We start from the raw sequence: 25346 nt of genomic DNA on the forward strand, positions 1-25346 counted from the left end.
TGCTGGTTGGCTGACCATCGGATGAAGGCGATTCTTGATCAGGTCTAGTTGGACTTCGTGACACCCTCATTACCATCCTCTCCAGCTTTGATTTTAATAAGGGCAGTAGGACGCCTGGGAAAACTGAAGCAGGGCCCCAGGCTGGGGCAGCTGGTAAATGCCAGGGTCAGGAAGTTCTTGTTGGATTGGGTGTAAGGGCCACTCATGGGGACAATACAACTTTCCGCCCAAAGGATGGGGAAGGTGCCCTTTAACAGAAAGTCGAATTATAAGAATTGGAAAAAACAACCTCTCTTCCAGGTGTCAGAAAAATGTCGCACTCATTCACACTTTTAAAATGCATTTTATTATTGTTTCCAGTCAGTTTACTAAAGACACTAAATATGAGAGATGAGTGCTTAGAAGCAGGGGTGTACAGACCCCCCCAACCTTTGGCCAGGTCCTATGGAGAGGGGCATATGACTCCTGGGAGCTAGCCTCTCTGAGAAGGGAACTAGCTTTGGTCTACACTATATAATTCCATACACATTCCCTTATGGCCTCCACAGCAGCTGGGGATACACTCAACAATCTCACAAAATAAGAGAATTCAGGCTGCATCTGAAGGTGGAGAAGAAACCACATTCCAACCCAGTCCCCTGAAGGGCTCACACAGCTCTTTTCTTTTCTCATGGGTGATTATCAGGGCCAGAATTCACCTGGAAGATGCTTCTGCTGCTCCTAACCCCCACCCCTCTCCTTTCACAGGGGCCAGGCCTGGGAAAAGGAGTCAGTTTCCAGAAACATGGCACCAATGAGATGAATGAGGGTGATGGGGGCCTGGGAAGTGAAGAAACTGCAGGAAGACAGAAAGGGAGGTGGCTTTGGTGAGAGTGAGATGTTCAGAAACCACACTGCTGAAACCATGACTGAACTTGACACTGCCACCTTCATTCTTGAGACTCCCTCTCTCCCATCCCATACAGAGAAAGAACTACAGCAACAGGCAGTGGATGAGGTGACAGAATAATGGCTAGTTAAGTACAGAAGTCATTCTGATGAACCATAGTGTCATTCTGGTACGGTGATCCCCCAGCCCTACCGCCCTCCCCAAAGATCAGTCAAAGGAGATGAGCTGTGCCTCTCCACTTCCTGGGGCCGGCTGGCCCTGTGACGGCGGCTGCTGAGGCACCGGTGGTGGTGGCTGCTGCAACGGGCCTCCTGGAGGTGCCAACTAGAGGGAAGAAGACCAGATGTTTGTTACTCGACTGTTCACTGCTTCAACCCGATTTAGTCAGTCCTCTTTTGCCCACTAGGATGTAGCTTCATCAACTTTTGGAGGTCCAGGATGTTCACTTGTCCGATGAAAAGGCTTTATTAAGTTCTTACCTGTGCCCAGCCCAGACCCTCCCGCTGAAAGATTTCAGAGCAGACCGAATCTGTTATCACTTGACAGCCAGAATACTCTTCTTTGTTTGCACCCAAAAATCCAATGAGGTACTGAGGTCATTCTTAGAACAGTGTTTTTCAAGGTCAAGAAGCCGGTCAAACAACAATGGGGGAGACCTGTGGAAAAGACTTACCTGTTGGTACATAGGCTGCTGTCCCGAGAGGTAGGGTTGCTGGGGTGGCATCGCTGGATCCTGGCCGGGAAGGGTAGTCATAAGATTCTGGGGATGAACAAAGGAGATACTGACCTTAAGAAACCAGCTGAATCATGCGGAAGCATCTTTCCCCAATACGTTACCAAGGCCTACTGGACTAGAAGGGCTTCAAGTGTGGGCCCAGGGAAAATGGACTGTAGCTCTGTCAGCTGAGCATTAACCTAGCTATGTTTGAAGAGGCTCTTCAAGATTAATTTTTTGACCACCACACTGCTCAAAGACTGTCTACAAAGTGTACTGAACCATCTCAGTGGAGGGAGAGTAGCTGCATTAATGAAATATATGATCAGGCAGAATCAAAAGTACAAAGGGGAAAATATTAGATGGCAGGAAAAGAGGGATCAGATAGAAAAAGATGTTCCATCTGTGCTTAGCTCATTTCAACAGTTTCTATAAAAACTGATGGCCCATAAAGCCCAGAGGCACAAATATCCCTGAATGTCACTGAAGCTAGCCCCCTTCCTAGTCCCTATTACAGCTCTCCTTTAGATACTGTGGGGTACCTCTTCCTAAACTAGAAACCACAATCTCTATACTTAATGAACCTCTTCTCACCTGCATGCTGTATGGCTGATATCCCATAGAGACGGACTGGTTCCCCATATAGCCCATTGTACTGGACTGTGGAGGCTGAGAAATGGGTGGGAGGCTCTGTGGGGCCTGAGAGGCGACATTCTGCAAAGGGAAGGTAAAGGAAGTTTCCCAGTCATCAATGTGTGTGTATGTATATACACACGGACACACAGACACACACACACACACTCTTCTCTCTCTCCCTCTTTCTCTCTCACTCACTCTCCTGGAAACTCATAGGACTAATGAGATGGTAGCCCTGATTCTTCTACCAAGAAAAAAGAACTAAACTTTTTGCCTCCTCAATAGTCATCTTCTACCTCCTTACCTGATAGCCTTGTGTGGGGGTTGGCTGGTAGGAAGAGTAGGCTGGATTTGTGGTGGGCACAGGCTGCCCCTGCTGAGTTGCCTGTCCAGCACCTGCCCCTGCCTGGTACATGTACGCGCTCACCATATTAGGATCTGTGGTAGGAAAAAAATGGCAGATCTCCAAGTTTAGCTTTCCTGGTTATGGATCAGCAGATTAATTACCCTGTGATGCCCATAGTCTTATTACCTGTTCCAGCCACTGGCATGCTAGGGTAGGGTCCACTGCCTGCCTGTGCTGGTTGGTTCATATATACTGTGTGCATAGGGGAGCCCTCCACTGAGCCTGCTGGGCTAAAGGTACCAGGGAAATTCGTAGGGCCAGAAGGCTGGTATATCACCCCACCTGCTGGGGGCATGGCCTGTAGCTAGTAAAATGAAAAATAAGAGGTCATTACAGATAGGACACTTGGCACAAAATGTCTGCTTGGAGACAGGATGAGCAGATAACCACATACCTGGGCATAAGGCAAGGAGAAAGCTGGCATCTGTGCTCGCATCTGAATTGTCTGCTTCTGCTGTTCCAGGCGCATCTGCCGCTCCTTTTCCTGTTCCTGTAGGCGCTGAATGGCCAACTGCCTTTGCATCTCTAGGTACTCCTGGAGGGGAAGGGCAGGATTGACAAGGCACCCTATCACTTTCTTCCCTAGGAATAAGGAGTCATAGCACAAACACTGACAACCTTTGGGGAACTACTGGTGGAAGGAACACTTGGAATCAGAAGACCCAGGTTTAAATTTTGACTCAGACACTCACAGGCTGTGAAACCTTAGACAAGCCATTTAACATCTCCAAGCTTCAGTTTTCTTATCAATAAAATGGAGAAAATACTTACGATATCCACCCAACAGGGTTTTGTTTTTTTTTTTTGAGGAAAGTACTTTGTAAACCCACTATATGAATGCAAGCTGTGACTTTTACTCTTACAGCTCAGGAAGTGAGGAACAGAAGATCCCAGTGTCCTCATCTTTAGTGACACAAGAGGGTATGTCTAGTTCCTGAAATCAGGGAATCCAGATGCTGAAAGGGACCCAAGGGCTTCAACTTAAAGCCTGACTACACCTGGATGCCTACCTGAAGGTGCCCCTCTACAACATTCAGGTCGTACAGCAGAATTGCTATGGTACAGAGACAGTTTTTCATTAAATTCTTGTGGTGCTATCCTTCCTGAAGGAGCTCATCCCTCTTCTGCATACACAGCCCTCCCTGCTCTCAGTTCTGAGCCCTTAGGGGAAAGCAGAACATGGCTATTGCCTCTTCCAAGCCTGTAATAAGCTGTCTTTTCTTTAAGCTAAACACACCCAGTTTTTAGAAAGGATTGGCTCTCTCCATCTGAACATTCCCACTAAAGAAACAGGCCTTGCTCACCTGCTTCTTCTGCCTCATGATTTCCAGTTTCTGGGCCAGCTGGATCTGACGCTGACGCTCTGCCTCTTCAGCTGCCCGGCGCAGTTTCTCCCTGTGCTCCTCTCGGAGGGCATTGAGTGCTCCCCGGGCATCTCGGATCTGGGCCAGTTTATCTTGAAGTCCCTCGTAATACACTGTGGGGAAGGGGCAAAAAGCATGAAGTCCCCTTTATGTGAATGCCCCCCACACAACTATGGCTCTATCCATCGAGATGTTGGGTCATCTCCATCCTGCACATGCTGGAACAGTTCTGATCTCGAGCAGTGCTAAGCAGAACCCTCCCAGTATAGGCATGGGTCTGGACTGACTTCCTCTATGCTGTTACTAAGGTCACAGTTAGGAGGAGAAGAAAGGCACAGCCTACACCTAGCTGGCTCCTCTCCATAAAGTACAGGGTGACCTTGCAAGTCATTGGCAACAAGCTGTGGTGCTAAGCCTTTGTGTGAGGGAGGCCTCTGCTGAAGAGGCAGCATCCCACACAGGGGGTTCCAAAAGTCTCAGTGCAAAGTTAAACTATTAGAAATGCGTCTCTAACAGGCTCTAAGGACCCTCACACTGCAGAAAGACAGGGGACTCCCAAGAGGCAATAGGCTCCCGGTCACAAGGATTGTATCTTTTATGGCCACCTTGTACCACCAGGGTACCCAGAAGAATATATAGAGTGTGCATGTAATAAATACTTGATTAATTGAGCACTAAGCCTCTAAAGAATAACTGATTTCTTAACTTACATATGATGTGCAACTGAACATTTTTTCATCTATGGCAAAAACTGGTGGTTGTTGTTTTGAGGAAGAAAGGTATAGTGACAAGCTAACCCAGTCTCACTGGGATAGGAGGCTGCACAGCCCTTGCTCCCAGGAAGGTTGGGAAGGGAAAGGCAGTTCTAGAGAAGTATACCACAGACATGACCCTAGGGGTGGTGGAGGCTGAGCTGCCCTGTGGTACTATCCCATTTGACCTGTGCTAGTTAGAGCTGACACGGTATTAGGAGATAGCAATCTCTATTAGACTGAATAAGTAAAATGGGAAAGACCACTGGATATGACTTCCAACAAGGAGGAATTCCAAAATGTCAGATAATACAGATACTAGGCTGTTAGGTCACAGGGGGAAGTAGGAGCAAGAGAAATCACGTACACCTTCGCTCGTCCAGCTGGTTGAGCAGCTCCAGCAGTTGGGGATGCATGTTATTAATAGACTGGAAGAGGGAGAGCACAGCTGAGTCATTGGTGATGCTCCGTCCCCTCATATGGTTGCTCTTCATGCGGTTGACAAAGGTGGTGACAGCATTTTGTAAAGCCTTCAGGAACTGCTCATGGTTCTCCTCGGACTCCCCATTCTGGTACTGCTGCTGGAGACAAAGCATAGCAGATTGCCAAGTACCACTTACAGCCACCTAAGCTAAGACTTATTAGTCTCAGACTTCCCAGGGCAAGGGACCATTCTAATAGGCCTTCAGCACTGTAACACTAGAAGGAAGCTAATTCCTCTTAATGTTTTGTGATAAATCCTTTCTTCTCCTCACCGTGGGAGGTAGAAGGCCTCTTTTATCTCTACCAGGTTCCAGTTCTTGCTCTATTGTCTAACAAACCCAGAATGCCAAGGTGGGGGGGAGGAGGTGAGAGGGCTGGGGTGTGGGACAAACTCGCAGGAACTAACATTCCACTTTCCTTGGGGTGGCTCCAGACACAATCTGGACACTGGGGCTCATCCTAGGGCAGGTTCAAGCTAACTCTAGGGCCTCCAGTCTGCCAGTGACATTCCAGATCCACTCTAACCACTAAGGAGCTCACCTTTCACACCAGCCCCACCTCCCTCAGGTCCTTGGGGTCAAGATTTCTGGCATCCAGTTAGAAAAACAGGGTCACTAAGTGACCCAGATCACACTCCTAGGATTGGAATCAGCTCAGTCCTGATCAGAGCGAGGCCAGGGTGGATTAGTTAGGGCATTTCCCTCACCGTGGCGCTTCCTTCCTGCTTGTTAGCCTAGTGGGCCATTTTTCCAGGGTGCCTGAGACCCTGGTGGTCGGCCCCTTGAGGACTGCTTGCCGAGATGGACAACATTATTAAGCTTATGGGCTGGGCCAAGCAACGGCTTACCTCACTAAAGGGGCCACCGGAGGGAGTTATGGGCTGAGAGTCTGTTTCCGGGAGGGGAGTCTGGAAGAGACCAGAGGTTCAGTGGGGGCCTGTCACCTTAAATCTTTCCCCCAAACCCTCCCCCAAGGGCAGGACACATGGACAAGCTGCTGGGGCCACGCTGCTACCTCTAGCATGTTTACTGGGGTGGCATGTCCTTCTGTAGGCTGGGGAGCAGAGTCTGCCAGAGGAGCAGGGGCTGACGGTGTAGGGCTCTTCTGAACTTCTTCTTGCTTCTTCTCCCAGTAGTTACGGTTGAGGTACCGAGCAAGCTGCAAGAAGGAACAGAGGGAAAAAGTCACTTCTGTGGGCCAGGAAAAGGAGGAGAGACAGTACAGAACAAGCAGTCATTCCCCTACCTCAGGGTCAATATCCTCAGCCAAGGGGGCGGATGAGTTCTGGGGACAAAAAGAGGATATTCTGAGACAGTCACTCCCTACAAAGACAACAGGCACCCCATCATAATTAAACACCCACAGTGGAAGAAGACAGAGAATCGAGGAAAACCGGCTCCACAGGAGGCACGGAGTATGCCCAGGACTTGGCATACATCACTCCTCTGGCTCCCTTGTTCATACCCACCGATCCCTGGGGAGCATTCTTACAAGGTGACAGATTCAAACAGTGAATTACAGATCAGTTAGCTAGCTCACAGCTCTGACCTCACTCCTTCGCTCAAAAATCTCCAAGAGTTGACACTATGGAGCCCAAAGTCCCATTATTCAGCAGTCAAAGCTCACAGCTCCCAACCTTTCTCCTTCCCAGTCTTTTCCCCAACTAGGTTTCTTTGAGTGCTCCACATTACAGTCAAATGGAACGACTTTTCATCCCCTGAATAGACACTTTCCCACCCCCCCTTGCAGATGTTCATGACATTCCCCTGTCCAGAATACCCTCTTGACCATCTGTGCTGGCTGGAATCCTATATATCCTTTAAGAATCAGATAGACCATCATCCTCACTCACCCCAGCTCGAAGCGATGTTCGCTTCCTTTTCGTTCATACCCCATCTCACGGTACTTATCTGACTTGTAGTAATTGTGTGTATTTCTTATGTCTCCTACTAAACTATGGAAAACTTAAGGGTAGGAAACATGGCTTATTCTTCTTTGCATCTACCCATGAATCCTAACATAACATCCTTCATGTGGTAGTGGGCTAAATCTCTAAGGTGCCTTCCAAATCTAAAGTCCTGGTTCCTACGAATGACAAAAAAAGAGCCATCAGGTTCAGTGAGGATGAGAGCCTGGGCCCACTTGGTAGCTTTGAAATGACTTGTACTCATTTTGTCAGGTACTGTCTGTCTCCTCAGAGACAGTTCCTTAAGGAAGAAGGCAACTTCATCTTGAAAATGTAAATAAGATACACCACCCTCTGACTCTGAAGAAAAGGTTTCAAGTGGGTCTGCTCACCACAAAAGGGACCTTACCACAGGAGAAGAATACAAGGTGCCAGCAGGGGGGGCAGATGAGGTCACAGGTGTGGGCTCTGCCTTTGGATACATGGTATATGTTGTCTTTTGCCTCTGAAATAGAGTGGAGAGCACGGTCTTTCAGGAAAGAGTAATTAAGAAACAGCACAAGTGGACAATTCCTTCTTTCAGCCCAACACCTCTGTTCAAGTGAGTGCCCTTCAGCCTGCGCTGACGTTATCAAGTGAAAACCTGAGGACTCTGCTAGGCAGGGACTAGCTTAACGAGGCCTTCTCTTTTCTGTGTCAAAGCAGGGTCCTGCACCAAGCGGGGCCCTGAATCCAAGGGGCCCCTGGCAGCACACTCACCATCCTCTCCTTTTCCTCGGCCTCTGACTGTGACAGGGCGATAGCCAGCTGCAGCTCTTCTTCTTCCTGCAGAGCTGTCTCGTCCCTCTTGGGAGGCAACTAGCATAGGGAGAGCTGGGTAAGAGGCTAATGTCCAGGGAAGATAAACCATACAAGACCCCTGGGAAAGTGGGGGCAGGGATGGGGAGAAGGGAAGAGGAAGCTCCTTCTCAAGTCCAGGTCGTGGAGAGAGGCTACCCACTGGGAAGCTTCGTACCTGAGACTGCTGGGACAGGGGGCTGGTCAGGTACTCCGGAGGCAGCTCTGTTGTGGAGCTTGCTTTACCTTCAGCCTTCCTAAGGGGAAAATAGTGTCAAAGATTACTGAGTGATAAAAATCCTATGACACTCTTCAAAGTAGCAATCCCCTAACTTCTAAGATGGGGCCACCCCTAAAACCAGCTCCCCAACAACGTTATTTCCTATTAGACAGATTAGAAAGGAGTGAAACAGACTCCACAAGACACAAGTCACTGGGGAATACTTAGAACAGCCAGCGCTTCTCTGTACTGTGCACCTTATACTTGGATAGCGTTTTACCTTAGTTCACGTGCTTTTATATGCATTATCTTATTTGTCACAACAACCCGGAAGGCACAGAAGACAAATATTCTCAAGTCCAAAACTCAAATAGGATAGGGGATTTTCTGTCACTATGCGACAGTTAACTTTTCAAAGTATCTTTATTTCAATTATTTTATCAATTTGGGTATCGGTACCAGATTTCAAACTATGAAGTAGTAATCATTAAAACAATTTGGTTCTGGTTAAAAAAAAGACAAAGTCAGCTGATGAGGTAAGATACATAGCCTAACAAAGCAAATAAATACAGTAGTCCAATATTCAACAAATCCAGGATCCAAGTTATTACGGAAAGGACTCACTACTTAACAAAAGCTGCTATTAAAAACAGGATGGTGGCCTGGCAGAGATCAAGGTAAGCTCCAAATGGATATGTGACTTAAATATAAAGTTGCATCACACATTGGAGGAGGAAAGAGGAAATGACCTTTCAGGTCCAAGGGCAGGGAAAAGTTCATGACTAAACAAGTAATAAAGAGCATTGTTCAAGTTAAATGGACAATGTTGATTCTATAAAATATTAAGTTTTTGCACACGCACAGCTATCTAATGTAGTAAAAGTTAGAAGCTAAAGAGGTAACTGGGAAAACTATTTTTAAAAAATTCTTTGATAAAGATTTCATTTCCAAGATATACAAGGACCGGATTCAACGCTGTCATATTAAGAACCATTCCCCAAAAGAAAATTGATCAATGGATACGAACAGGTACTTTGCTAAGGAAGAAATCAAGGCTATCAGCAATCACATGAAAAATCATCTAAGTCACTAAAAATCAGAGAAATGCAAATTTAAGCGACCTTGAGTTTCCAAAGGCAAATGCTGAAGGAGCTGTGAGAACACAGGAATGACAGTGCTTTAGGGCAGTGCTTCATGAACTGTGGGCTGGGGTCCTGACCTAAGGTTCAAGAAGTGCTGAAGAGGCTTTGAGCAGAAAAAGTTTAAGAAGCCCCGCATGGAGGTGTGAATTAACTGATCCAGCCATTCTGAACCATGCCCACAAAGCCACCACATTGTACAGACCTACTCTTTTTTTTTGGAGGGGGAAGGCAGGGCAATTAGGGTTAAGTGACTTGCCCAAGGTTACACAGCTAGTAAGTGTGTCAAGTGTCTGAGGCCGCATTTGAACTCAGGTACTCCTGACTCCAGGGTCGGTGCTCTACTCACTGCGCCACCTAGCTGACCCTGTGGATCATTTTTTTTCCGTGGTGGGAGACAAGGAGGGATGGGAAGTTGGCCAGCATAGCCTGGCAACAGGATCTACTCGCCGTGCCATCTAGCCAGTCTTTGACCCGGCTGTACCACTAAGCCTATAACCTCGAAGAAATCAAAGAAGGAAGGAAAGGATTTTAATGTAGAAATGTATCTACAGTAGCTCTTCTTGAGGTCACCAAAAATTCAAAACAATAGGGCTGTCCTATTAGGAGGAACGAGTTCTATATGAAAGAATAACTAGAATACCGTTACCTTGTAGTGTGTACCTTACGCTTCTATTGGCATATTGCCCCTGTTCCTAAACAAACTGTGGGAGAACCAGGGGAACATTGTACAAAGTGACAGCAATATTGTAAGGATGAACAACCATGAAAGACTTAGCTACTCTGATCACAATAACGATCCAATATGATTCTGAAGGACCCAGCATGAAAAAAATGCTATCTACTTCCAGAGAGAGAGAACTGATGAATTCTGGAGTGCAGACTAAAGCATACTTTTAAAAATGCTTCAAGACACTAATAATTAGAGAATTGAGAATTAAGCAATTGAGGTTCCACTTCACAGTCAATCCATAAACGTTTGCTAAGCACCCAATGTGGCAGGCAGTGGTGCTAAGTACCGTACCATACCCATCAGATTAACAAAGTTGGAAAAAAAAGGTTGGAAGAGCTACAGGAAAACAGGTATGCTGATGCACAGCTGGTATAGCTAGGAATTGGTCCGGCCTTCTGGAAAGCAACTTGGAACTATGCACAACAATTACTGAAGAGGGCATGTACTCTGACTCAGCTGTACTACTGCTAGGCCAATACGACAAAGAGATCAAAGGAAGAGGAAAAGGTCCTACGTGTACAAAAATATTCATGGCAGCTCTTCTTGTGGTGGCAAAATGATGATGGTGCTCCAATTAGGGAATAGTTGAATAAACTATGTCATATGAATATAATGGAATATTAATATTATTGCATTGTAAAAAATTAGAGAAAAGGCGGCATCAAACAGACCTGTGTGAAGTAACACAGAATTAAGTGAGCAGAACAAGAACAAAAAAATCTTCGCAGACTTAAAATGCTCGTCACCTAAATGACCACACTCCAGTCAACTAACAAAGAACGCCTCTCACAATGCGCCAGAGACGAGGGAAATGCATTTTTGGATGTGACCAATGTGGGAATTTCATTCTGCCAGACTAAGCTCATGGGTATTGAGGGATTTATTTGTTCTTTTTCTTTTCTTTTCAAAAGATTTGCTCAGTTGGTAGTAGGTGGGTGTTGGTGGCACTGGGAGGGACAGATTAATAATTTTTAAAAATACCTGTTACCTGGAGAATTAAAAAAACAATCTGGGATAAAGGATCACAAGATCTACACCTCTCATTTGCACTTAGGGAGCTGGTGCAGGGATCGCTGATGAGGAAACAGGCAGAGAAAGGGTAAAGGGTTCTAGGTCATATCAATAGCACTCAGAGTCACCAGAGTAGATCATTAAACTCTCTATGGGACCCTGTCCAGCCACTAAGATTTCCTTCAATTCATCAGCATCACTACAGTTAGTGGCAGAATCGGAATAAAAATCCAAGTCTAGGGGCAGCTAGGTGGCACAGTGAGTAGAGCACCGGCCCTGGAGTCAGGAGGACCTGAGTTCAAATGCGGCCTCAGACACTTGACACACTAGCTGCATGACCTTGGGCAAGTCACTTAACCCCGATTGCCCTGCCTTCCCCCTCCAAAAAAACAAAAACAAACAAAAAGACCCCAAGTCTCCTCACTCCCCGTCTAGTCTAGTGTTCTTTCTACCATACCACACTACTTTGATCTAAGTCTTCTAGCCCCTCTGGGTTTGCTACCCAAACACAACCTTACACACACAGTGTGAGACAAGCGAGTCTAAGCTACATTCAGCCGGACACATCTAGAAAGATAAAACCAAGTCAATGGTTGATAAACGGTGACTTTAGGATTGAATTCTGCTCCAAGGAGAATCTTAGCCTTCCCCATCATCAGCTTGATGCTGCTCAACTACACTGAACATAGACAACCCCTTCCTGAGTTATGGGAAGTTCCCACGAGCCTTCCTCAGGCAAGCGACAATGTCTCTGTTCTCAGTCTCCTCCCCTATAAAAGGAGGAGGTGGGATTAACACTGGGTAATGCCTAAGGCAGCCTCCAATGCTAACATTCTATCATTTTGTCGTGCTGGAAAACCAAGTTCTAGGCAAACACCAACTCTCAAAGACAGAGTGAGTACAGCTTACTGAAGGAAGGAATCCATGAAAAGTGGACACATGGGAATAAAGGGAACTCACTTGTTCAGCAGTTCGTAGCAGGGCTCACACACACGTACTTCCTTTTCAATGCCAAACTTGGGAATGGTAGAATACTTAGAGGAACATTTCCCACAAAAGATTTGTCCACATGCCCGGCAGTGATGCTGCAGCAAATAAGAGGTGAGGGGTACGTCAGAAATGTATTTTACCCCCCATCTTACCCAACACAAAAGCACAAACTGGCCATCTCCCTCAGCTGAGAACATACTTACTTTACGTGTCATCACTCCAAACTGCACTCTGCATCTGTGACATTCCTCAGCATCAACCCAATCAGGAGCCTGGGAAGAGACAGAGCCAGATATTCCATGGGTGACAAAGCTAGACGGCCCCATCCCTCTTCTTGCTCTGCCAAATTCAGTGCCCAGTGCTGAAACAACAGCACTGGGTGAAAACGCTCAACTGCATGGAAAATTCAGAGTGTGGGAAGAAGTGGTAGTTTAAATGAGCAAAGGGACTGTTTACTCCTATTAACTAAAGCCAGCAGCCTAGGAGAAAAGCAGAGGCACTGAGGCCTAAAGAATTATGTTTCAGAGGAAAAAAAAAGCATCCCAAATCCAAAAGATGCCTTCTTTTTTTGCAAGGATTGGAAATGCAAGACATCTTAATGCTCGGAATAAATCTTAATTTAAGGTCTAGACCACGCTGCCACCGAGCTGCACTTTCCTAAGAGCCATAGATTTTGTTCGGTATCCTATCATAATTCTTTACTACTGTAAAGAAATTAAAACAGCATATTCTATCTGTGAGTTGGCCACAACAACTTCTGTATGGTCAGAAATTTAAATCTTTGAAATACCACACACACAATACTGTTAAGAAACACACAACACCCAGCCTCCCCATCCCACACCCCAATTTCAAGAGTCAACACTTCTCTCCTCAATTCAGCCCAAATCCTACATCTGAGAACTCACCCTTTCTGCAGCAAACATGGCATCACTCTCCTTGAATTCTGGGAAAACATGACCTATAGAAATGAGAATATACATTGCGCACACCAAAAAAAAAAATACGTCAACAGTAGTTTTACGAAGCAAAGGCTGGAATTAGAAGTCCTATTTGCTATCTGACCTATTGTATTATACGTGACCTACAGCAAGTCATTGCCCAATCTTGACCTCTGACAGCATCATCCTGAGAGGGTGCTGGGGGTCCCTTCTTCTTTCCTTGCTCTTAGCATGCAAAGGATAAGCTTTTCCTAATTAGTTCACCTCCTATTTCACATTCCAGAAGCTATGTATGACATAGATACCCAAAGACTTTTCTATGGGCATTAATTAGGTTTCTGAAGTTGTCTATCTTACAGTAAGTGGTACTGTAAATAGAGAACTGGGCCTGGAGTCAGGAAGAGCTGAGTTCAAATTCAGCTTCATATACATATATGACCTTGTGCAAGTCACTTAACCTCTGTCTGCCTCAGTTTCCTCAACTGTAAATCGGGGAAATAATAGTACCTACCTCGAAGGTTGATGTGAGGATCAAATAAGATAATACTTACAAAAGTGCTAAGCATAGCGCTCGGCACACAGTAGGCACTTTATAAAATGCTTATTCCCTTCCTTCCCCTTTTAATAAACCGTTCTTCCTTCTTCCAGGGTCTCACTCCGTCAATTCATCCTACAAATCACTACCAGACTATTTTTCCTAGCACAGTGACTCAGACTTATAACAGATCCTCAATTACCACATCACATTTGAACTCCACTAAATTCAAGGCCTTTCATAAACTGGCCTTCCCTACGTGATTTCCCCAGTACTCCCTAACATAGATCCTCCTTTGCTTTCACTGTGCACCCCTTCCCAAAACACATCATGTTAATTCCTAAATTTCTTCCTCCTCCTAGTGGACATAACCTAGAATATACCCCATCTCTGAATCCTCCCAAATTTAAAACCTCCAATCTAAATCTTCACACGTCTCCTGCCATAATTTACCTTCCACCTTCATGATCTGGTAGGTGTCCTGCACTACCTTATACTTGGGCTCATTTCGGAATGCATGAGCCCAAGCCTGGATCAGGTAGAGGATTTTGTTACGGACATTTACTTCCACTTGCCTCTGCAGAGAAAAGAGGAGGCAGAGATCAGTAAAACCAATTGGAGATGAGGCATGCCAGGGGAAGAAGCTTTAGGGTAGGGAAGCAGAGGAGAAATCCAATACTCCAAAGGAGTGGGACTTTACAAATGAGGAAAGGGGAAGGGGGATTTCCTGCATGTCTAAGAAATGTGGGATAGACAGTTACCACAGGAAATGTCCAACTGTTTTAGGTACTTCCCTGAGGGTTTGTCTTGTGAATATATAAAAAGGAGGCAAGTAACCAAATCCTACTCAAACAGTAGGATGATTCCCAAAATGCTTCAATTCTTCAGATCTCAGCACTCATAGTCATTAAAGTCAATCACAAAACTTCCCATGGGACCCTGCCCAGCCACTAAGATTTCCCTCCATTCATCAGAATCACCACAGTCTTTCACCACTTCAGACTTCTAACACACAGTTCTCCAACCCAACCAAGTGTTGCATCAGTGAAACTCTGAACCTCCAAGGTCAAGCTGCCAGCTAGAAGGAGAGGATGAACAGCCTTCCAGAGCCTGGCATACTTAGGAAACTACAAACAGCTTAGATTAGCAGTGCTTTCTTCTACTTCTCTCTAGTCTTGGCCAGTCTTAGACAGAGGTTTTGCCACCATTAGCTGATCCTGGCATCATCACTGCATACCACATGACCAGCTGTTCTGGAAATTCCCCCAGGAAACAGAGCAAGTGCCAAGTGCTGAGAGCTCCAATTTCAACCAGCTCACAGCACAGCCAAATCTTCAGTCTATATCTCTATCAAGGAAATACCTCTAGCTGTAAATTCTGAAGCAGTGAAGAAGCTGAGGAAATGGCTTCAGGAAGGGACCACAAGAAACCTCAACCTGGGCTTCAGTCTCTCAAACTCTTATCTCAGTAAGAAAACCCTCCATACAGAAACTTACTAGGTAACATAGCAGCTTAGTAACAAATCATGATGTAAATGGAATACACAGACAATTAGCTGGAAGAGCCAAGTCAATAACTCCTTCATTTCCTTACGCCAAATCAGAACCTGATAACAGCAAAAATCCCAAAGCATTATCATTATAAATCTGTAACCACATGTAGGTAGCAAAGGCTCAGGCCTGGGCAATAGACTCCGAACTGGTCTCCCTATTTCAGGCGTCTCCCCTCTCTCATCCACCCTCTATACGGTTACTAAATTGATAGCATATGACCATGAAATTCTAATGAAAAAGTTTTCAGTATCCTTCCATTGCCTCTAGGACAGGGCCTCTTAACCTTTTTTGTGTCATGGACCCCTTACCAGAATGTTCTTAAATGCATAAAATAAGATTACAAAAGAAACCAATTATACCAAAATACAATTATCAAAATATTGTTTAAAAGTTCATTAATTCCTCTACTTTTCCTGTCTTATTTTATATGACTCTGTACTAGTCAAACTACCCTGCCAGCTGTTCCCTGTACATGCCATCTCCCTTCTCTATGATTCTGTACAGATGGTCCCCCGGCCTGCAATAAACTTCTCCCTCACCAACACTGACAAAAAAAAATACTTGGCTTCTTCCATAGGAGAGCTTAAGTGTCATTCCCTACATACATATGACCTTTTCTCATATCCAATCATTAGTAGCCTCTGCCTCCTGGAATTACTTTGAATGGATTCTTCAGTGTAGGTGTAGTTTCTCCCCCAGAGACCATAAGCTCCCCAAAACTGCTTTATTTCTGTTTTTGTGACCCAAGTGCCTTGTAAACAATAGGCACTCACTAAATGTTATTAGAACTGAAGCAAGAGTTCAGCAGCCGCTAGTTTATATTAGCAAGGCAAAACACTCCTGGTGCCCAGCTCTAGGTTGGAGGTTGTGAATCAGTCCGAAAAAGTGGGACCTACTACAGAGAGCAAATAGATTACCTAGGTCACTATGTATGCACAGTATGGAACTGCTACTCACACAATGCATAGTCTTCCCTCTCTCCTCCAACCCAGACAGTAATTATCAAAAGTGGAACACTTGACTACAAAGAATAGCTATCGGGGCAGCTAGGTGGTGCAGTGAGCGGAGCACCAGCCCTGGAGTCAGGAGGACCTAAGTTCAAACGTGCCCTCAGACACTTGACACACTTACTAACTGTGTGACCCTAGGCAAGTCACTTAACCCCAATTGCCTCCCTCCCTCCAAAATAAAAAAAGAAAAAAAAAAGAATAGCTATCCAACTAGCCTGCTAGAAACTTAGCCATAAAGACCTTAAAAAAGGGAACCTCCTTCAGGTCTTGCCAACAGGGCATCCATTTTACAAATATTCCTCAAGGACTCTCTTACCTTGAGAAGCTCTTTGAGCTCTTCCATTGTCTGTTTGTTGGCCACCTCATCATGAACTGTCTGACCACAGTTCTTGACAACAGATTCCATAACCTGTCACAAGAAAGAAGCCCAAAAAATGGAAAGGAAATTATTTCATTAAGACAAAGCCTACAAAATTTCTCCCCTGCCTGAAAGGCAAGCTCCCACCAGTCTTCTCTCCTCAGGTCTGTGAGAGGCCAAAACAGTAATTTTATTCTTTGATTAGGTGGCCATACAATGTCTGCAAGAGCTCCCACTGATCCCCTATAGCACTAGCAAGAAAACCCACATGAACCATCTCATAGGTATTTATTACTTGAAAGAGGTTGTTATTTACATCTGGAGAAAACAAGACAGGAAAATAATTCCCCCTCCCTGCAGGTCATAAAGTAAGTGGCATTGCTAGGAACTGGAACTTGGGAGTTCTCTTCTGCTCATCACAATGCTCAACCGAAAACTGCTCTCTGCTGGGTGCCTCCCAGAGACCATGAAGCGGATGTAAGACTTTCCTCTTCTCTGTGCCTTCCAAAAGACAGGGAGAAACCTTGTGTGTGGTAAAAGCCCAGGTCAGACCTCACTGGGATATACTGGTTGCTAATTACCTCTAAGGCATAGAGGGCCACATGTGGATTCTTGTCATTGACTTTTTTCTTGATGGAACTTACTGCATATTTTGCTCTGAAAGGAAAGGGCATTAAGTAAGTAGGACAGGAATGAGACAGAAACACATCCTGAGCAACTAAAACACAAGCCTAGGCACATCTGTCTACCTGGCTCTTAGAGAGTAGGAAAGAATTCAGCAACTACATGGTTTTCACCAGTGCTGATAAAAATCATTAGAATTAGTTGTAACTGTGCCAAGATCTTAAGTGTACCAGCACAGCAAAGCATGAGATTATTTTAAAATAAATTGTACTGAATGATTGCACATGTATAACCTACATCAGATTGCTTTCTCGGGGAGGAGGGAGAGAGAAAAATTTGGAAGTCAAAATCTTTCAAAAATTAAATGTTGAAAATTGTCTTTGCATATACCTAGAAAAAATAAAATACTATTAAATAATAAAAATTGTATTGATATCTTTGTTTTTATAAGTCATTTCTGGACATACCTGACAACTCCTTGCCCAACTCTAGAACTAGACTTCCTTTGAAACACAAAACAATAGTTAAGCAAAAATAACACAAATAGGCACTGTATCTGAAAATGTATGTAATATTCTGTCCCTACAGTGTGCATGTTTCACTATCTATTTCTAGGACCGAAACTGGTTACAATTAGAAGGAATCCAGCTTCCTTCTAACGTTTTTTTTACGTCAGTCAATCAATAAGCATTTATGCCAAGCACCGGCGATACAAAAACAGGCAAAGGACAGTTCCAGACCTAGAAGAGCTTACACTGCAATGGGGAGGCAAGGGGCAAACAAATATATACAAAGCAAGCTATTTATGTGATAAATTGTTATGTGGGTCCTTCCTTCTCCAAGAGGCCCATGACATCAGGGAGGTGATGACACGACTTGCAGTGGACTTTGATTTGAAGGAGGGAGGGAGGGCTGTGCAAGGTCCCCAGCCTCGCTTTCTCCTCCACAGCCACCTGGGTCCAGTAGCCTGGTATTCACCAGGACCACTGGAGACTTTGATGGCTGAACACTGCCTCCTTAACTTTGGGTTTAGTGGCTACATTTCTTTCTCAAAAACCAAGCCTTAAACCCACCTCACTCTGGAGCTCACAGATTGAACAATAGGTCCCAATGTCCCTGCCCTCCTAGCACAGAGTGAATGTAAATCCTAAAGAGTAACTATTTTTCTTTTGGCCAAGAACCCTGAGGGTTCTTCCCCTTAACTTCTTAAAGAGGCCTATTCACTGAATGGGAATTACATCACTCACAGTGAGCACCTGAAAAGACCTTAGCCTAAAAGGGACAGGGTCTCCCGAAGTATGACAAATAGGAAATAATTAACAGAGAGCTGGGGATGAAATTAACAGGGGTGGGGAAAGGCTGACAGTGGAAGATGGGATTTTAAGAAAGCCAGGGATGTCAGTAGGCAGAGTTGAGGAGAGAGAACATTCCAGACATAGTGGACAGCCAGAGAAAATACCTAGAGAGACAGTGTCTTGTTCATGGAACAGCCAGGAGACCAGTGTCACTAAACTGAACAGTACATGGCAGGACATAAGGGGTTAAGACTGGAAAAATAGGAGGAAGCTAGGCTATGAAGAACTCCATATACCAGTTAGAGTATTTTATTTTTGATCCTGGAGTTTATTGAGTAAGGGAGTGACATAGTCAGATCTGTGCTCTGGGAAAATCACTTTGGTAGCTGAATGGAAGACGGACTGGAGTGGGGAGAGAGCTGAGGCAGGCAGATCCATTAGCAGACTGTTGCAATAACATGTCAGAGCAGAGAAGTAGGAAACTGAAAGGTCTCAGCGTGGGGGCGGGGAGGGGGTTAGGGAGGAGTCCAGAATAACTTCTAGGCTTCAAGCCTGAGGGCCTAGAAGAATGGTATTGTCCTCTACAGTCATAGGGAGGGTAGAAGAAGGGTAAGTGTTTAGAAGAAAAGATAATGAGTTCAGTTTCGGGAATGATGAGCTTAAGATGTCTACTGGAGATCCAGTTTGAGATGTCTAAAAGGCAGCTGGAGATGAAGATTGGAGGTCAGCAGAAGAATTTGCGGCAGGATAGGTAGATTTGAGAATTATCAGCAAAGAGATGGCAATTAAATCCATAGGGGCTGATGAGATCACCAAGGACTGAACCTGAGGGACACCTAGGGTTGGAGGGCATGGCCTTGAGGATCCCGACATGGAGACAGAGAAAGAGTGGTCAGATACATTAGAGAACTGGGAGAAAAGAGTATCAAAGGAAGAGAGAGTGATCAATTTGTCAAGGGCTGCTAAGAGGTCAAGGAGAATGAGGAATGAGAAAAGCTCATTGGTTTGGGGGGACTAAGAGATCATTAGTAACTTTGGAGAGAATGGAATGATAAGGTCAGAAGCTGGACTGTAAGGGGTTAAGAAGACAGTGAGAGGACAGAAAAGGGCAAGTACCTATCGTAGAGAGCTTTTTTGAGGAGTTTAGCTATAAAGGGCAGAAGAAATACAGGATGAAAATGGGGATAAAAAAAGGGTCAAGTGAGGGTGTTTTCAGAATGGAGGAGACACAGGCATGTTTGTAGGCAGTAGAAATGAACCAGTAGAGAAGGAGAGATTGAAAATAAGCCAAAGAGGGAGGATAGCAGAGGAGGTAATCTTTTGGAGGAGAGGAAATGGAATGGGATCATCTGTACAGGTAGAGAAGGGTTGGCCTTGGTAAGGAGTAAGGCCACTCCATTACATGAGCCAGGAGTGAAGGAAGAGATAGCAGCAGCAGAAGGTATCTGAGTATAGATGAGAAAGAGGAGAGAAAAAAGAGTTTGAGGCAAATGTTCGCAATTTTTTCTGTAAAATACGAGGCAAGGTTCTCAGCTGAGAGAGTAGGGGGCGAGGGAGCCATAGGAGATGTGAGGAGGGATGAAGAGTCTGAAAGAGCCGCTGCAGAGAGAAAGTGAGCTGCAGTGTTGAGCTAGTTGGGCATATTGTTCTGGTTCTGCTCATTTTGTTCCGCTCTGGTTCATAAGTCTCCCTATTCTGCTCTGAATTTCTCATCTTTCTCTCAGAAAAAGCCATCTACACCCACTGCCTTCACTGCTGCTCTTAGTCACTCCTCGATCCTTTGCCTCTTGGCTTCTGTCATCACTGAACTCAAACTGTTCTCTCCAAAGTTACTAAATGACCTCAAGTGTACAATGTGATAGCCCCGACTTGTCTGTTTCACCTGATGTGAGGGCCCTCCTTCTCCTGAGCATGCTTTCTTCCCTGGGATCTTCTGATGCTCCTCATTTCTGCTTCTCCTAGCTGGTCCCTCATCTCTTTTGCTGATTCACCTGTTTCATGCTTCCTAAGTGTTGCTATATTGCACCAGGCCCTCTTCTCTTCTTTCGCTGCACTTACTTGGTGACTTCACCAGCTCCCAAGAGTTTAATTATCATCTCAATGAAGATGACTTCCAAATTTAGGCAGTCCTGCACCACCAACTGCTTTTTGGACATCTTGAACGAGATGTCTACAGGCAAACTCATTCCTCTTCTGAACTTCCTTATTCCTTTCGAGGTCAGCAACCTCGTTCCAAGCTCTCATGCTTGAAATCACAACTCCTCATTCTCTGTCACCTTACATAGAGAATCAGCTATCAAGTCTTGCTATTTCTACCATTATAACACCTCTCCAAATGGTGCCTTGTTCATTACTCGCATAGTTACCCTCTAAATTCAGGCTCTTATCACCCCTTACCTGGAGTATGGCAAAAGACCCCTAATTAGAGACCCAAGTCTCTCTCCTACACCAAAACATTCTCCACAGAATTGCCACAATGATCTTCGTAAGTGCAGGTCTTAACTGTCACTACCTCCCTCAACAAATTCTAGTGGCTCCCTATCACTTTTAGGATCAAATATTGACTCCTCTGTTTGGCTTTTAAAGCCCTCCACAAGCTGGCCCAACTTATCTTGCCAGCTTCATTAACCAGTCTAGCCAACCTAGCCTTCCTGCTGCTCTTCACATGACTCTCCCTCTCCCATTCCTGTGATAATGTACTAGCCATCCACCATGGCTTTAATGTATTCTCTCCTCAGATTCACTCGGCAGAAATCCCCTCCTTCTTTCGAGATTCAGCTCAAGGGCCACCTCTACGTGAAACCCTTCCCAATTCCCCAACTGTTAGTGGCATTCTCTCCCTAAACTACCTTTGATGATTCTATATATAATTCTATATGTACATGTTGCCCTCCCCACCCATGTAAGCTCCTGGGGGCAGGGGTTGTTTTACTTTTGCCTTGTATCCCCAGCACCTAGCACATGGTACATGATAGACACTTAAAAAATGTCCGTCATTTTTAGTGCACAATAATTCATTATATTCATACCATTATATTCATATATTCAAATACCATTATTTGTTCCACTACTGTCCAATGAATGGACACTTAGCTTGTATCTGGTTCTATGATATCACAAAAAAGTGTTGCTACAAGTATTTTAGTACATATTGGACCTTTCAGTCTTTGACCTCCTTGCAGTATATATGACCAGTAATAGAATTTCTGCATCAATAGTATCCTTGAATAATTCCAGAATGGTTGCATTCACACTTCTTCCCACAGTCCTCCAAAATGGACTTTTTCCCTTTTCATCTCTATCAATTTATCATGTGTGACACAAGACCTAAGAGGTGTTTTAATTTGCATTTCTCTATAATGATTTGAAATTCATTTTTGTGACTGTTGAAGAGTACAATTTTTCTTCTGAAAATTGTTTGAGCTTTAATTTCTTATTCCATCTGGCCAACCATTTAAGTCATCTCACCATCTGCCTGCCACCACCCCACCTAGAATAAGACCAGCACACTGGACCTAAGACCTGGCTAGGTCATTCAAAAACACATGGCCCAATCACTGGGGAAATTAATCCACTCACAGCAAATTAAGCCACTTTCTTTACATGCTGGCTCTATACACTGGAGCATGCTTTGGTTTCACAGTCCATGAAGTTAATCCCTCAGACTATCTCACCACCTGCCCCTCTTCCAACTTTCTACTCCCTCAAAACAACAGTAGTCCTCCTGTATTAGAATGTAAGCACCCTGAGGGCAGGGACTTTGTCTCTATTTTTAAATATATTTATCCTCAACCCTTATAATAGTTCTTAGAACATAGTAGGTACTTAATAAAATGGTGTTTCACCTTTTCTTATACTTTGACTGGGGAATAGCTCTTGGTCTTATATATATGCTTAGATGTCAGGATTATCAATGATGTTTAATATAAATAATTTTTCCTCTTTTTTATTCTAGTAGCAATTTTTTTTGAGTACATGCAAAAACTTTTTAATTTTATATATGCAAAATTTTATGCCTTTTATGATCAAAGCCCCTGATGCTTCAGATGAAGGGAAAACATTTCATAAGATAGAACATTACATAGAGCATCACAGACAAAGATCTGGATGCTGGGTCCTAGATTACAGGTCATTTCCAATTTAGCCAGATTACAGAACCTTGGACTTGGACAGGCAATCTGCGCCAGCCTAGACTAGCAGGTATCATGCTGAGAAGCAGTACCCTAAAAAATGATGAAATTTAGAAAAGAAATATCTATAATGAAAGTAAACATTGCTCACTTACTGAGTATCTCCCTGACGGATCATGTCACAGATCTGAAGGATAGACTCCCAATCTGTCTCTAGCAGAAGCTGACTGGTAGCTTTGTCTGCAAGGGAAAAAATACAGCCATTAAATGAATTCACTCTAATTTACTGGGACTTAATCAAGTATCAGGTCCATTTATCTCAACCAAAGCTAGTCACAAAATCAGAAAATTCATTCTGCCTCAACAATTTCAGCACAGGTCCTAATCTTACAACAGTCCTAAAAAATGAAGAAAGTATTATCCCCATTTCACAGAGGAAAAAAATGTACAAAGAGCAAGGAAATAATTTGCTCAAGGAAGATCATCGTATTAATTTTAATCCTTCGGGCTATTAATAAGGCATCTAATTTACCCAATTAGAAAATAATAAGTAGACTTAAGATCGTAAGAAACGATATCACAAACTCCTGGTTGTTTAATCTAAAGCAGACTTTGTGAATGTCATAGAGATTAATCTCACATTACATGATTCATAACCTAATATTTCTATTCCATTTAAAATATTGGTTCGAGGAGAAACAAGAGTGCCTTTCTACTTTAGAGAGTATCATTTTCTCTGGGGATACATAAAACAATATAACAAACCTTCTTCATTTTCAACATTGACTAGGTGGTTAACCTGTAAGGTACATTTTGAAAGATGGAAAATGTTGATCGGCCAGCTAAGAGCAGAATCACATGAAATGGTTCATATGACTTGTTAGCCCCTAGTCTCCTTGATACAATTTAGCTTATATATGTGAGTAGTAAGAAAGGTGCCTAACATCCCCTAAAATGGCATACAAAACAAAAGAAGTAACTGTCACACGGCTGTTGGTTAGAAGCTGTTAACTCGACCCAAAAACTTTAATTCTCTCTAAGCAGAATTTTTTGCTTGGGTCATAGGAACAAAGTCTAAGTTATTTTGAGCTGAGATATAACATAGTCCAACTTCATTTTTAACAGATGAGGAAACTGAGGCCCAGAGAAGTTAAGTAACTTGCCCACGGACACAGAGGTAGTTATCAGAATTAGGATTTGAACCCAGGTCCTCTAACTCTCCAAATCCAATATTGTTTTTTTTTTTTTTTTACTTTATCACAGCTGAGTCATTCTCTAAGAACACACACACATACACACACACACCACACAAATATACCCACACACCGCAACCATTCTTGCCCCTGAAAACTTAAGATCGTGTGCTACCAAGTCATAAAGCAAATGGGGTAAGCTGAATTCCTCTTATTCAAGGGGAGGAAGTAGATCTCTCTCCCTTCTCCATTTAGGTGAGAAGTCAGGAGGTTTCCTGGGTGTGCACTCCACTCCCAGTGTGTTATGCAAAGGTTAGGAAGGGCTCAGACTAAAAAGGTTATTTTGTTTTCCGAAGATGGCGGCACTAGAGAGCCCTGGCAGATCCCAGAGAGAAAACTGGTTCCACGGCTTGAGGGGACCAGAACTAAGAATTCATCAGAATCTAGATCTCTAGGGCAAACTGTATCTTCCTCTGAAACAATGTTCTTCGTGCCTGACTTAGTCACCAGCCCTCGTGATGAAGGACTTCTGACTCAGGGTCCGACCTGTCCAACCTGTCAGATGCTGCTGGCTCTCTAAGTAAGGGGCTATCTTTCCTGAGGGACATGTGTAAACTACCTACGAGAGAGGACGCAGACTCGCAAAAGCATCAACACCAGTACTTCCTTCTTGGGGGGCCCACTTATATCCACATTTCCCTAAGCTTCTGGCAATTAATTCTCACTTAGACTCCTAAGGATAATTGATGCTTTAAAGCTCTCCATGTGAAACTGATCCTAAAGGGTAATATACAAGCCTTACCAAAATCCAGACGGAAATTAGGGAAGAGGCTAGCGTCCCTGCAGGAGGAGACGACAGAAAGCTAGGGGTCCTCAGTCGTTCCCGGCCAATCCCCAACATTGCCCGGAGACACTGACCGCGACGCCCCCTCCTACACCTCGGGGACCAGCCCATGGAGCAGGGGGAAGAAAGGCGATAGAGGGGTGTGTGTGTGTGTGTGTGTGTGTGTGTGTGTGTGGTGGGGGATGATAGAGCATGGCGAGGGAGGGGAGGATCGCCCCCACCCCAGGCGTGACCCCACCCTCTGGTGTCTCCACCTCCCCCCAGGGGCCCGACTGACTCAGCGCCCCGGGGTCGAAGATCGGGCTGCCCGACGAGCCGGGGTGGCGAGGCCTCCCCGGACGGTACGAGGCTGGCCCGGCCGGCCCCAGATCAGCGCTGGAGGTGAGCGGGGTGGGGGGAAGCGGTCCGTCGGGGGCACGTTACCTAGGAGACGCTCGAAGGTGCCGCTACCTCTCCCCATGGCGACCTCAGACCCAACCCCGCAGCCACAGACGCTCTCCCAACTCGGAGCAGGCGCGCCCCCCGGCTTCCGCTTCCGCCTTGGGCTGTTTCCACAGGAGCGCGCACGTCACGGAGAGAGTGACCGACAGACAGACCGACGGCGACTGGACCGCGGAGAAGACGCTGGAATCTCGGGAATATGAGCTTCCGGGGATCTAGGAGCGAGCGCGGACGTTCTACCGAAGCGAGACGAGAAGCCCGCCGATTGGTCACCCCGCCGCGATGGTCGGTGGTGGGAACCAATTAGCAGTCGGAAGAGAGAGACGCCCGTCCAATGAGTG

At 44.9% G+C, this 25346-nt stretch overlaps 1 protein-coding gene across 3 annotated transcripts; it reads right to left on the reverse strand.

Annotated features, from left to right (window-relative positions):
- Positions 1–323: 323 nt before the first annotated feature.
- HGS (hepatocyte growth factor-regulated tyrosine kinase substrate) lies at positions 324–25251 on the reverse strand. Of its 3 annotated transcripts, none has more exons than XM_036756264.1 (22): positions 24988–25198; positions 22683–22767; positions 17060–17135; positions 16437–16529; positions 14011–14134; positions 12990–13042; positions 12285–12353; positions 12052–12176; positions 8167–8245; positions 7911–8009; positions 7561–7656; positions 6491–6529; positions 6260–6403; positions 6093–6152; positions 5130–5343; positions 3951–4123; positions 3041–3181; positions 2773–2950; positions 2545–2678; positions 2199–2318; positions 1563–1649; positions 324–1213 (listed from the first exon to the last, which is right to left on the reverse strand). In XM_036756264.1, exons 1-22 carry the CDS (start codon positions 25022–25024, stop codon positions 1097–1099), a joined length of 2343 nt encoding a protein of 780 aa, XP_036612159.1. In that variant the 5' UTR covers positions 25025–25198; the 3' UTR covers positions 324–1096. The 3 variants fall into 3 exon arrangements, with proteins under 3 accessions (XP_036612159.1, XP_036612160.1, XP_036612161.1); XM_036756265.1 differs by having other exon boundaries at positions 326–1213; positions 5130–5340; positions 24988–25251; XM_036756266.1 differs by lacking the exon at positions 6093–6152 and having other exon boundaries at positions 326–1213; positions 24988–25238.
- Positions 25252–25346: the final 95 nt, after the last annotated feature.

This window comes from Trichosurus vulpecula, chromosome 4, assembly GCF_011100635.1.
Source record: "Trichosurus vulpecula isolate mTriVul1 chromosome 4, mTriVul1.pri, whole genome shotgun sequence".
Lineage (NCBI taxonomy): Eukaryota > Metazoa > Chordata > Mammalia > Diprotodontia > Phalangeridae > Trichosurus > Trichosurus vulpecula.